Source organism: Corythoichthys intestinalis, chromosome 14 (assembly GCF_030265065.1).
Source record: "Corythoichthys intestinalis isolate RoL2023-P3 chromosome 14, ASM3026506v1, whole genome shotgun sequence".
Taxonomy (NCBI): Eukaryota; Metazoa; Chordata; class Actinopteri; order Syngnathiformes; family Syngnathidae; genus Corythoichthys; species Corythoichthys intestinalis.
Genome location: NC_080408.1, coordinates 42,309,120 through 42,323,443, shown reverse-complemented (window position 1 = coordinate 42,323,443; position 14,324 = coordinate 42,309,120). Strand labels below are relative to the sequence as shown.

Sequence of the window (14,324 nt, the reverse complement as noted above, 5' to 3'; positions counted from 1 at the left end):
ACTTTTATTAAACTAAAGCACTTATTTTTTAAATATAGTAGAAAACATAGAAAAAACATCACATTTATTGAATAACTACTGAAATATACTCACAAATCTCCATACTCCATATCAAAACTGTTATTCTGCTCTGTGAATTGCAACAGGTGAAACCATCACTTCTAGAAGATTTTGTTTGTCCTACAGTATGTCAGTGGCATAGATAAACAAAGATGCATTATTTGTTGTCGTTATCAACCTCTTCTGTGTTGTTCTCAAAATGTTTTCAAACCTAAAAAAATGTAAGTACAGACCACACATGTATTACAATTAATTAAAAAGGCAGCATTTTTTAGATACAGTGGGGCGAATAAGTCAACCACTAATTGTGCAAGTTCTCCTACTTGAAAATACAGTATTAGCGAGGCCTGTAATTGTCAACATGGGTAAACCTGAACCATGAGAGACAGAATGTGTGTGTGTGTGTGTGTGTGTGGGGGGGGGGGGGGGGGGGGCTGGGGGTTCAGAAAATCACATTGTTTGATTTTTAAAGAATTTATTTGCAAATCATGATGGAAAATATGTATTTGGTCAATCCCAAAAGTTCATCTCAAAACTTTGTTATGTACCCTTTGTTGGCAATAACGGAGGCTAAACATTTTCTGTAACTCTTCACAAGCTTTTCACACACTGTTGCTGATATTTTGGCCCATTCCTCCATGCAGATCTCCTCTAGAGCAGTGATGTTTAGGGGCTGTCGTTGGGCAACACGGACTTTCAACTCCCTCCAAAGATTTTCTATGGGGTTGAGATCTGGAGACTGGCTAGGCCACTCCAGGACCTTGAAATGCTTCTTACGAAGCCACTCCTTTGTTGCCCTGGCTGTGTGTTTGGGATCATTGTCATGCTGAAAGACCCAGCCACGTCTCATCTTCAATGCCCTTGCTGATGGAAGGAGATTTTCTCTCAAAATCTATCGATACATGGCCCCATGAATTCTTTCCTTCACACAGATCAGTCGTCCTGGTCCCTTTGCAGAAAAACAGCCCCAAAGCATGATGTTTCCACCCCCATGCTTCACAGTGGGTATGGCGTTCTTCGGATCCAATTTAGTATTCTTTCTCCTCCAAACACGAGAACCGGTGTTTCTACCAAAAAGTTCGATTTTTGTTTGATCTGACCATAAAACATTATCCCAGTCCTTTTCTGGATCATCGAAATGCTCTCTAGCGAACCGCAGACGGGCCTGGACGTGTACTGGCTTCAACAGGGGGACACGTCTGACAGTGCAGTATTTGAGTCCCTGGCGGTGCATTGTGTTACTGATAGTAGCCTTTGTTACTGTGGTCCCAGCTCTCTGTAGGTCATTCAATAGGTCCCCCCATGTGGTTCTGGGATTTTTGCTCACCGTTCTTGTTATCATTTTGACGCCACGGGCTGAGATCTTGCATGAAGCCCCAGATCGAGGGAGATTATCAGTGGTCTTGTATGTCTTCCATTTTCTAATAATTGCTCCCACATTTGATTTCTTTACACCAAGCGTTTTACCTATTGCAGATTCAGTCTTCCCAGCCTGGTGCAGGTCTACAATTTTGTCTCTGGTGTCCTTCGACAGCTCTTTGGTCTTGGCCATAGTGGAGTTTGGAGTGTGACTGACTGAGTTTGTGGACAGGTGTCTTTTATACCGATAATGAGTTAAAACAGGTGCCATTTATACAGGTAACGAGTGGAGCCTCGTTAGAAGAAGTTAGACCTCTTTGACAGCCAGGAATCTTGCTTGTTTGTAGGTGACCAAATACTTATTTTCCACTCTAATTTGGAAATACATTATTTAAAAAGCAAACAATGGGATTTTCTGTTTTTTTCCCCCCACATTCTGTCTCTCATGGTTGAGATTTACCCTATGTTGATAATTACAGGCCTCTCTAATTTTTTCAAGTAGGACAACTTGCACAATTGGCGGTGGACTAAATACTTACAGGTATTTGCCCCACTGTAGTTTACAACTAATTATCTTTCAAAATCTAATGTGCTTTACGCATTCTGTCGACAATTGAGGCTCTTTGGTGGGTGAGATGATTAAGGACACAATTGTTACTCAAAGGAGGTAGTTTGTAGTTTTGGGCGACTTCACTTGCATTTTGACTATAATCTAAACCTTGAATATCTTCTTTGTCCTCTTCCAGCTCACTGTCTTCATCGCTGCGTTCATCTTTTTCCATCTGAGGACAGAAGACAGCAAAGTTTGTATATTTTAGATAATTCTGTTCATGAAACATATCGTGAATGATCATGTTTCAGTGCCACTGACGGCGAATGATCGTTGCCAGTCGATGGCAGTGAATGAGTTAACATTGGCAACATGGGCTCATATTTGAAAAATGTGTAATTTGTCTTTGAATCCAAGCCCGTCGATGGTGGGGGGTTGGGAAGGGCAACCTTAATTTATTTTACTTTACGTTAATATATTTCTTTTTTTAATTAAATCATTGTCTGATTAAAGATTATGTTCTTCTCAATATATATTTAAAAACTTTAACATATTAAATATTCAAAATATATATCTTTTCTTTTTTTTTTTGCACAACACCCCCCTCAACACACCCTCTGTCTTAGCAGAGAATGGTTTGACCCCACTCTGCTGCACTCAAGGCTACACTACATACGTGCCCTGAAGCGGGAAATTAAAATCTGTCATTGTTATAAACTTTAAACATGGCGAGTCGTCATAAATCGGGTGTGCAGAAACGAAAAGAAAAAAAAAGAGAGGAAGATCATACAGGTGAACGAGAAAAAATGATGAAATTTTTAAAAGGGGTACAAAAAGCCAGAGAATTAGGGCTAGAGTTGGCTGTAGATGGTGATGTGAACAGCTGCTAACACTGAACGTTTACATTCGCGATCACCGTGACCAAAGCCCGATTCGAGTCTGTCACCGGCCACTTGTAGCCTATTGAGCTGCGGTATGACAAGACATGTTGCTCGCGTTGAGACGAGGAGAGAGAAGGTGATGGGAGATCAGGGATATATGTAAGTCTGTGGGGAGCAGGTGCGCGAGGCTGAACAGGCTCGGGTCCGGCGGCTGGATTTATCTTAGGTTAACAACCTAGCCATGCTCTCCATTCGGTGTGAGCTTGTACAAAAACTAGATTTCACTGATGTTATAAATGACTTTGCTGTCGAAAAATCTAGGCGCATCACTGTTTGAGGGCTTGATAACCCCAGGGGTGTAGAGGGGGCAGGCACAGAATGTTTAGTTATACTGTTTTGTTGCTTAGCAGACAGGCATAGCACTCTCAGTTGTATTGTATTGTAGCCCACATGGGACAATAGATGGAAATTGTTTGTTTATATTGTGTCACATCACATTGTGGTCTGTTAAATTTAACCGTCCATCTAAAATTAAATAATTTGAAATTTGACACCGTCATTGCTTGCAAAGCGTAAAAGTACTGCGTATGTTGTTGTGACAAGCCAGTGGCAGGGGTGGGGTGGAGTGGGTAGGGGGAGCCCTATAATGGTCTTTTGTCCCCGGGCCCCTGCAAGTCTGTTGACAGCCCTGCTTGAATCACTATGAGAGCTGCTTTAAATAATAGTTTTGATAGCCAAAATGGATGGATATTTTTATTATTTATCGACTACTAAGCTGAAAAATTTTGTCACATTATTTACAGCCATATTACACTGGGCTTTACATTTTAGCTGGAAAAATACATTGAAACCAAAAATTATAACAAAAAGGGAGTTTGGGCAAGTAATAATACGTAAGTAAATTACCAAAATAAAAGTAGAAGCTGCAAATGTCTATTTTCTTTTAATTACAAAGATAATCAGTCTGTTTTTACTACAGAAATGAATATTTAAAGATTTTTGGGGTCTTTTTCTTAATTAAAAAAAATTGTGAATAAAGTAAAATAAGTGTGTGTTTGTTTGTTTTTTACTTTAAACATACTTGTTAATAATAATAATAATAATAAAAAAAACTAAAATATTTTTAAATGATCATTTTTATTGTTATTTTTGCTCTTTTATTTTTTCTCAAGATAAAAAATATAAAGAAAAAAACTTAAAAATAAATAACATTCAACGATGTCTCCAAACGAGTAATTAATCAATTTAGTTAATTTGATAATCTTTTTGTCGATTAATAGGGCAGCCCAATCACTATTGAAAAATTCATTCATTCATTCATTCATTCATTCATTTTCCATGCCGCTTTTCCTCACGAGGGTCGCGGAGGTGCTGGAGCCTATCCCAGCTAACTACGGGCAGTAGGCAGGGGACACCCTGAACTGGTTGCCACAATTGAAAAATGTTACACTAAAATAAAGTATAACTACCGGTAAATGAGCCCTCTGAGAGCACAGACTTTCCCAAAAAGTCATCACTCTTTTTCTTCTGATCATCTCACTTACCCTGCAAAACTTAACTTAAATACCGGTAGGCTAATTAGTTATCATATTACCATGAAATTAATGTTCTGTCCTCTCTGACTTTTGACCTCATTGCCCCAATATTTAACCACCTCTTCCGTTTCATATAACAAACATTTCCTGCTAGCCTGCAAATAATCCCTTTGTTGTTCTCGAGTTATCCTGAACACAAACATATGCACAAACAAACAGACAAACAGACAGACAGACAAACAGAACCAAATACATAACGTCCACACCCTAGGTTTCACCTGCTGGTGAGGGCAAAGTTTAGAATTGTGGAAAGATGAGTCTCACCTTTCCTGTCAAGAATTTCGGGACCATCCTTAAGATCAAAGCAGCCCAAAAGACATGAAGGCCTTGTAGCACCATTAAAAGGATGTTGAAAAAGTAGTAGCCAACAAAAGGTTGGAAAGTCTCCATGGATAACACTAGGGTGGTGTGGATGATCCTGGAAAATCATTAAACAGCGCGAATTAAATTACCTTACATGTACAGTGGTATGAAAAAGTATCTGAACCTTTTGGAATTTCTCACATTTGTGCATAAAATCACCATCAAATGTGATCTGATCTTTGTCAGATGTAAAAACGGTGTCTGCTTTAACTAACTGAAACCACCTAAACATTTATAGGTTTTCATATTTTAATGAGGATAGCATGCAAACATGGACAGAAGGGGTAAAAATAAGTAAGTGAACCCTCTGCCTAAGGAGACTTGAAGAGCACTTGAGACCAATTTTTACCAAACAATTTAAGTTAGGTGTGTGCCCAATCACTGATGAGTGGTTTAAAGCTGCACTGCCCACTATAAAACACACCTGGTAAGAATTGTCTTGATGAGAAGCATTGTCTGATGTGCATCATGGCTCGGTCAAAAGAGCTATCTGAAGACCTGCGATCAAGGATTGTTGATTTGTACAAAGCTGAGAAAGGATACAAAACCCTCTCTAAAAGTCTGGGTCGACAGTCAGAGAAGTTGTTTACAAATGGAGAGAGTTTGGCACTGTTGCTTCTCTCCCAAGGAGTGGCCGTCCACCAAAGATGATACCAGGAGTTCAGTGCAGAATACTCAGAGAGGTAAAAAAGAACCCTAGAGTGTCTGCTAAAGACTTACAGAAATCACTGGCACAGTCCAATATCTCTGTGCGCACATCAACTACATGTAAAACTATGGTCAAGAATGGTGTTAATGGGAGGACTCCACGGAGGAAGCCACTGCTGTCTATAAAAAACATTGTTGCCCATTTAATATTCGCAAAAAGGCACTTGGACACTCCACAGAAGTTTTGGCAAAATATTTTGTGGACTAATAAAACCAAAGTTGAATTGTTTATTAACATTCAACGTCATGTGTGGAGGAAAAATGGAACAGCTCACCGACATCAACACTTCATCCCCACCGTGAAGCATGGTGGAGGGAGCATCATGATTTGGGGCTGTTTTGCTGCCTCAGGGCATGGACAACTTGCAGTCATAAATGGAAGAATGAATTCAAAGGTTTATCAGGATGTTTTCCAGGAAAACCTGAGGCTGTCTGTCAGACAGTTGAAGGTAAAAAGAGGATGGATGCTGCAACAAGACAATGATCCAAAACACAGAAGTAAATCAACTTCAGAATGGTTTCAGAAAAATTAAATACACGTTCTGGAGTGGCCAAGTCAAAGTCCAGACATGAACCCCATTGAGATGCTGTGGCATGACCTAAAGACAGCGATTCAGGCCAGACATCCCAGGAATCTGACTGAACTACAGCAGTTTTGAACAGAAGAATGGGCCAAGATTAGTCCTGATCGGGGGGCACAAAATGTTAAATGTGATGGTTCACTTACTTATTTTTCCCCCTTTTCTCATTATTTGCACACTATCCTCATTAAAATATGAAAACCTATAAATGTTTGGGTGTTTGGTTTTAGTTAAAGCAGACACTTTTTTCATCTGAGTGATTTTGACAAAGATCAGATCACATTTGATGGTGATTTTAGGCAGAAATATGAGAAATTCAAAAAGGTTCAGATACTTTTTCCATACCACTGTAGTTATGCTAGTAAGAAAGAGAGAAACGGACTTACTTGCTGGGAAAAATAACCAATCTGCTTAAAAAAAAGACGGCAGCAAAAACCACGAAGAGGACGTCACACACTTTCCTCCAGCCAGAGCCATAGTTAAACATCTTGGCAGCCTGCAGAGATAGTAAAAAGCCACCAAAAAGGGTAAAAACATTAAGGAATATCATAGTTCCTATTAAGTAGCATTTTACCTCTAGCAGGATATCAGCTGAGTCATGGAGGAGCATGACCAAAGTCCCGATTCGAATGTAGTTGGCACAATAAGAAAAACTGATCAGGAACACAGTGGCCAAATGGTGGATCACTTGCTCCTTAAAATCCTTAAACAAAAAAGAACATTTAAAGAAACTTGGCACATAAAGAACTAATATATGGGCTAAAAACAGCCAGAATTGATGGTAATACAACACCTTTCTCTTGATGTCAACAGAGATCCGCAACAGCAGAGAACCATAAAAACCCAGCTCCAGCATGTAGTACCAGTAATGACGTCTTTGCATGGGCTGTGGATAATTGTGTATTTATTAGGTACTGGGATCAACACGAATAATGATGGACTTTTACAACCTCAATTTTGATCATTAAATAACATTGACCGTGATAGACGAATGAGTTGTTTTTACATTGACCATACAGTTATTTTGGCATATGACCACTTACAACGCTAACATTAAGGAAACACATACTTTCAACTGTTCTAACAGGTTTAATTAATGTTATGTCTAGGTGTAGGACTGCAGCTATCGAACATTTTAGTACCGTAATTGAGTGTTCTACTGAAAATTCTATCGATTTAATCGAGTAATATATTTTTTTAAGGTAAAGAGCAATTATAAATATACATGAGAAAACAAGATATTGCACCTAATATTGAACCCTTTTTAGACAATCAGTGTCTTTATTTTAAATGTACATTATTGTAAATAGCCAACAACTGCATCTCAGATGTGACTGGAAAAAACAAAAACAAAAAAAACAAATCCACTTTCACTCCAAAAAAACAAAAATCTTATTTCTTACCTAAAAATGTCATTACGCTTGATAACACACATCACTTAAATGTTTTTCCCACATGTTTCAATTGAATCTCCATTTGTGTCAAGCTATTTTGAAGTTCTAGTTAAGTTTTAAGTCAGTCTATATTCTAAGTCCTGATAGGATTTAGCGTTTTTTGCAGTGTTCAAAATAAATGTATGATACCTGCTGTATTAGCACATTAGGCACCAGTGCTACTTGCTGTTTTATCCATCAATGACTACTGAGCTAAAATTGACAGTTAGCTTTATTATGTTTTTATTTTACGCATTGACATTAGTCATAATTAATAGAACCCTAGCCCTCCGCAGGGCTAACGTTACTTAAGCAAGGTACAGTAACATTAACCTTATTTATTAGCGCTACGTTAACTTAATTCTACCTTGTTGCGAGTATCGCTCCTCCGCTCTCTGAGTAAACGGGGTGCCTTTGGTGGTTGACCTGGCGCACTGAAGACGTGCTGTAGTGTTATGCAAGCGCTGTCTTACAGGGAATACATGAAACAATGTTCGCCTTGGTGTCCAGCTAGAAATGCTCCCACACTTTTGACATTTTCTGCTTTTTCTTGGCGCCTTTCTTTTCGCTTTCGACATTACCTTTACTCATGCATGGTTGGAATGAAATATATGCGCCGCCTGTCTTCTTCCTATTCGCACGTGACATCAACGTGTTGTGCCGCATTAAAAGTAGTCCAGGCAAGATGTCATGCTTAGAGCTGGCAAAATTTAATGATTCCTCAAGGCAGAGAAAATTCCTCGATCAATTTTGAAAACAGAGTTACTCAAATTATTCGAGTGATCGTTACAGCTCTAGTTATGTCATAAATTACACTTCAGCTATTATTGACACCGAAAGAAGTCTTGAGATGAGACTTGAGATGTCCAAACGGATTGGTCGTGTATTGCCACCAATGGCACTGAAAAATAATCATTCAATGGCTGCCATAGCAATTCAAATGGATTCTATGTCTGTCATTATGGATCACGTTTTTCTTATTTTTATAAGACCCCAAACTCAAGTTCTAAACCGCAGTTGAGTTTCTTTCTGGCGACACGACGGGTCTCAAATTTAATTTATCGGGGGGCCACTGGAATTAGAATCTGGCTGAGTCTAGGCTACAACACGGTTTCCTCAAAAAAGAGACTTTTGTTGCTAATTGACTTTGGATAATTTGTTGATAAAAACACCACCAAAAGTTATCATTAGCTTGAGCTATGTTCGGTAATAAGAAATTTAAAAAGCAAAAACTAAACAAAACATAGCATTTCGAGGGCAAAATATATGCGCCCGCACACTTTAAAGAAAAAAAATAAAATAAAATAAACAAACAAACAAACAAAAAAAAAAGCAATTAACGTATTTATTACTATATTTTTTTAATTTATTAAAATTTTTATTGTTTTTCAATGTTTTCTTTTTAATTTTTTTTTTTGCTTATTTGATTTTATATAGAAATTTGTATACATTCTTTAAATTGCCCAGTATGTTCCGGTCCCCTTTTTATTTTATTTTTTATTTTTTTTAATTTATGTTTATTATTTTTATTTATTTGCTACTATTTTATTCATTTATTTCTTATTTGAAATCAATTATTTGATTCAAAATTCTATATTTTTTATTGCCCATAGCAAAGTTTGTTTGGCTCACACAAATAATACTATTTGATGTCAAAGAGGGGCCACAAAATATCATCCTGCAGACCTCAATTGGCCCCAGGACTGCAGTCTTGAGACCCCTGGTTTACACCTTTTAAAGTTATATAATTGAATCGTAGAAAAATTAAAAATATTAGAAAAAATAGGCAGTCAAAAGTATAGATCTGTGTTCGTCTATGACAAACATGATCATTCAATGCTGGCAGTGAATGGGTCAATTAGTCCTGCATTGTACGCACCTGAACTGGATATTGCCTCCAGCATTCTCTCCGATCCCAGAACCAAGGGGTCTGAAGAAGAACCAATACCAATGAGGACTTATTATGCTACAAATATTTTCCTGAAACTCTAAAACATACGTCAATCAAACAGGCGAGTCCGCCCGCAAAGGCTGTGAGGTAGAAAAAGAATCTCCAACTGTAAAAATAAAACAAAATATTTGCGATGGAAATGACAAAGAGTGATGTCACCATGCTCTGAATGACTTACGCCGCTTCACCAAACTTCTTGGTTTGACACGGCTTGTCTTGGTGTCGCCGCAATCGGAACCAGCTCTCGATGTGCCGCTGGGTTTTACCGCACAGCGACATTAAATGAAGGATGTCACTCTGGAATGATGACATAATGGATATAGGGAATGTTATTTTAAAACCGTTGATCTTGTAGAACTCTGGTTTCCAGTGGGAACAAGTGAGAAACAATAGACAATATATGAAAGGCCCATTATGGAGAGTCTTACCTGTGTCGGCCGTGTGCTTTGTTGAGTGTAAAACGACTCCAGCTTCGAGGAGGGGGCCACAGTCACTCGTAACCTATTCCTCACCCCCAAACATCTGCCAATAGGTGGGGCGCAGAACCTGAGGGCAGGATCAACAAAAGACAGTCGGATGTGATGACACAACATAATGTAAGAGTGTGGGAGAGTTTGAGTTTAGGAAAAAAATGGCGCTTAAAGGAAAACATCTTCATTGTAAATGTTTGCCTTTAAAGTCTGTTTTTTTTTTTTTTTTTTTTTGTAGATTCTAAACAGTTTAAAAAAAAAAGGTCATTACAAAAACATCAAAATATTCACACATTGAATACATTGAATAACAATGGAATAACAATAATGGACGGACTAGATTAAAAAAAAAAAAAAAATTGTATTTTTTTTATCTTGATAAAGATTAAATCAATGAAACAAGATAAGTGTAAAATAATTTTAAGAAAATACTTTAAACATTTGGAATGGCTTCATTTGGGCAAAAATTGTCTTTTTCCAAAGAAGAATCTAAAATATAAATCCATTGGAAGTGATCCGAAAACAATAACATTTGGAATAATTAATTTGTACACAAGCATGTAAAAATATAGTCCACTGGTTCACTCTTCCTCTATATCCAGTCAACTAAATTCCAAAGAAAGAAAGAAAGAAAAAAGTAGGACTACAAGAATAGTCAAAATATTAGGAGATAAAAGTCGCTGTACTATGAAGATGAACTCATACATTGTGATATTTCGAGAGAAAAGTTCTATTCCATTAAATTTGTAACATGACGAGATCACAGTTTTTTTTTTGTTGCAAATCTTAATATTATGTGAACTAGTGCTGCAACAATTAATCGATTAACTCGAGTATTCGATTAGAAAAAACGATTCGAATTAAATTTTGCTGCTTCGAGTATTCGTTTAATTAAAGTGGCGTTGTAATGGTTTGTTTTGAAAGTGTATGCATTTAGTTTTATTGATTTGGGTGGATACATTGTCCTCTAGTCTGCCTCATTTCACATGGCTGAATCCAGCTGCTCCCTGTTAAGACCAATCTAAGCTAAGTTTTTGTTTGCGTTTAAGTTTTTTTTTTTTTAATCTATTCGTTTTTTAGTCTATAGGTATATTTAGCAGTTTTTTGTGGGAATATGTGTCTGAACCATTTGTTAAAGCATTGTAAAAAAATATTAATTAAAAAAAAGTTAGCATTTTATAGCATTTAAGCTAGTGGACTTTTCCTATGTAAGTTAGCCATTTGTTCTTTTGTTGTACCTAGATCCTTTTTTTTTTTTTTTTAACCGTTTGATGCTTAGCTCAGGTATTTTAATTTTTTATGTTCCTTATCCGATTACTGGATTATTCGAACTAAATAGTTGATTGATTAATCGACTAATAAAATAATCGATAGCTGAAGCCCTAATGTGAACCAAAAGTTGTTTTGTGTCATGGGCTGAGACTAGAGTTGTCCAATATTATCGGGTAGCCGATAATATCGATGGATAAAAGCATATTAAAATGATTTCTAGGCCTGTCGCAATAACAAATTTTAGTAGGTGATATATTCACATAAATTATTTCGATATGCGATATTATTGCCTGCATTTTTTTTTTTTACCTATTCACCCACAAATATAGTGACAATAAATCACCTATTGAAATGCAATAAATTGTTATTTTTAAATATAAATAAAACACAAACTATATTAACATTTATAAATATTAAAAAAAAAGCACACATGTGGAATTCTGTAGAATAAAATTGAATGATGTGGATTAATATGAAAGTGATTTTTGCAGTTATAAAACCATACCTTTGATGATAGTTTGTTGTTCATTTGACTGCAAACTTCATACGTTTTTTTTCCCACAGTAAAATACTGGCAAGGTCCCCCAAGATTTTCTCCCCTTGGAGTTGACACAAAGCTTGTTCTGACAACACCTGCTCCCCACCCTGCTTAGCCAGACACACGCTCAATGCTTGATCCCAATCAGGAAATGGCGTGTCTGTGAGGTTTGTAGACAAATATTTGTCACGCGATAACCTCACAAGGGGAATGTAAGCAATGGTTTACCACCTGCTTGGCAAAAGCAGGACACTTGTTTGCTTTCATTGTTAAAGCGGCTCCGCCCTGTTAAGATAGCTGTAGCGTTGCTATACTGCAATTAAAAAAAAATTTTTTTAAATCTAATTTACGGTAAAATATATAACAGAATGTACAATATATAACAGTACCGTGGAGAAATTGGGAAACCTTAAAATGTTTCCTGTTAATTTAACAAAAAATGACTGTAAAAAACTGTTGTTTTTACAGAGACTATAAAATATATATAGATTTTTTTTTTTTTTACAGGAAATCATAGTATTATAATCGAAGGTATATATTTGTACCATGATCTTTTTTTTTTTTTTTTTTTTTTAATATAAAGAAAAATTCAACAAACCGAGCCACCATCATTTTGATTTTAATGATTTCCTAGCTTAAATTAATTAATGAGGGTTGTGTTTGGCTAACGTTATAAAGATTTATGCTGTCCATTTTACTGTGGGAAGTAATACATATTTACTTGAGTAACTGTTTGAGAAAAATGTACTTCTTAGAGTAGTTTTACCACACAATAAATTTTACTTTTTATGTGAGTAGATTTGTGAAGAAGAAACACTACTCTTACTCCGCTACCTTGGGCTACAACAGAGTTGTTAAATTTTTTTCTTCTTTATTCTACAGTACATATTGACTTCATTTTTACCAGAGATGCCAAGAGTGTCTGTCTCAGTTTCACCAATGAGATCTCGCAAAAATAACCAAATGACTCCATTATAACAATCGGAGGTAACAATGTTTTTTCTGGAAGGCACTCATGCTCTTTGCATGGGTGATGTTTCATTTTGCTCATCTGAATTCCATGATTTTGGTGTATTTTGGAGCCTAATATAGTCATGTTATAGGTTACAGTGCAGTATAACAATAACAGTTTATATAGCTGAAGTTGTGCTGAAAAAAATAATACCATCATTTTAAAAAGTCAGGCATTGTAAGCAGTTACTCACAGGGTTACTCATTATTTAAGTATTCTTTTCAACGAATACTTTTGTACTTGAATAAATTATTGGATGACTGCTTTTACTTGACTATACTTGAGTAAAATTAATAAGAAGAAACGCCACTCTTGAATAAAATTTTTTGGCTACTTTACCCACCTCTGCTGACAATGATAGACATCCTATTTATACACATATTATGTGTTTTTCCGAGGAGCAGGAAAGAACACTGGAAGATTATGCCCAATTTTTTCTACTATTGAAAAAAAAAATAATAATAATAATAAAAAATAATAAGAATAGGAGTGAAATGCTGTTGTACCTCTCAAAAACATAACGCAGAAGCACAAAGCCCAACGCAAGGGGTACCGCCACAAGTAAATCCCGGGGGAGTGGGCGCTCCGATTGGGCCAGCTGGTCCATGTCCTCCCATGTCACACCCGTGGGGAGCCAGTAGTCCTCTCTCCACACGTCAGGCAGCATCTCCATTTGCTGTGAGTGGAGATTTAATGGAGTGATGATCAGTGCCATTGAGGGCAATAGACCTCCAATCCGTTTTGACTGGGAAGGTTGAAAGCGATTATTCACTGCAAGCCTCTCCCAATTTGTATGGATTGGACGTCTGTCGCTCTCAAATGCACTGAATGAGTTAAATCACTTCTTAAACCAATAGTGGAACTTGGAAAATGGCCTTCAACTTACTGTTCCTGAGCCAAATGTTCCAAACAGAAAAATCCCCATAAAGAGTCAAGTCCTCTCCGTCCGTCTGATGCTTGTTTCACAGGCTGACTCCTAACAACCAAGCGCGCGCAAGGGCGCAGGCGCGCACGCACGCACGGCAAACAAACAGCGACTCCGAGTGCCAAAGCGTCTTTTTGTGTGTGCGTGTGTGTGTGACTTACTTCCGGTTTGTTTCGGTTTCATCCTTATCACATTTAATCAAATGACGCTTAAAAACTACAGTGGGTTTTTTGTGGAATTGTAAATGTGAATTATTAAATGTAAATTTACATTTACCTTTTTTATAAATGCAAATTTACTACATTGTTTGACAACTTTTAATTAAATCCAAATATTACTTATTACATGTTTTAAAATGCTGTGTTGATATGCAGATTCAAGCTGATGATAGAATTACCAAAATAAAAGCTCAAGGTCACAACTTGCTTATAGCTAACGCATAGGGCGGAAAACACTCAGGTGACTTGAAGTTCCGCTCTCAGACTCCCAATTTGGCCAAATTTCAAAATTGTCCGAGATGCACGTGTGATACATCATTGGGAAGTTTAAAATCTCAATTTTCAAGGAGGAAAAAAAAATTATACAGGAGGGCATTTAATAAATAATAATAATAATTTAAACAGTGA

General features: G+C 36.9%; 1 protein-coding gene across 1 annotated transcript; it reads right to left on the bottom strand.

Moving 5' to 3' along the window:
- Positions 1 to 2,000: 2,000 nt before the first annotated feature.
- LOC130929398 (ceramide synthase 2-like) lies at positions 2,001 to 13,761 on the bottom strand. The gene is made up of 11 exons (XM_057856502.1): positions 13,660 to 13,761; positions 13,280 to 13,449; positions 9,910 to 10,027; positions 9,660 to 9,778; positions 9,530 to 9,587; positions 9,410 to 9,460; positions 6,891 to 6,983; positions 6,672 to 6,800; positions 6,484 to 6,593; positions 4,710 to 4,863; positions 2,001 to 2,201 (listed from the first exon to the last, which is right to left on the bottom strand). Exons 1-11 carry the CDS (start codon positions 13,696 to 13,698, stop codon positions 2,004 to 2,006), a joined length of 1,239 nt encoding a protein of 412 aa, XP_057712485.1. The 5' UTR covers positions 13,699 to 13,761; the 3' UTR covers positions 2,001 to 2,003.
- Between the last annotated feature and the right edge of the window lie 563 nt (positions 13,762 to 14,324).

What these genes read in the sequence shown, in the direction of transcription:
- LOC130929398 (XM_057856502.1), bottom strand. Translation starts at nt 13,698, where the DNA reads ATGGGGATTTTTCTGTTTGGAACATTTGGCTCAGGAACA. An exon ending in CAGCTGATATCCTGCTAGAG is followed by an intron (nt 6,594 to 6,671) that starts GTAAAATGCTAC and finishes CTATCTCTGCAG; the next exon opens with GCTGCCAAGATGTTTAACTA. An exon ending in TTGGTTATTTTTCCCAGCAA is followed by an intron (nt 4,864 to 6,483) that starts GTAAGTCCGTTT and finishes ATGATTTTCCAG; the next exon opens with GATCATCCACACCACCCTAG.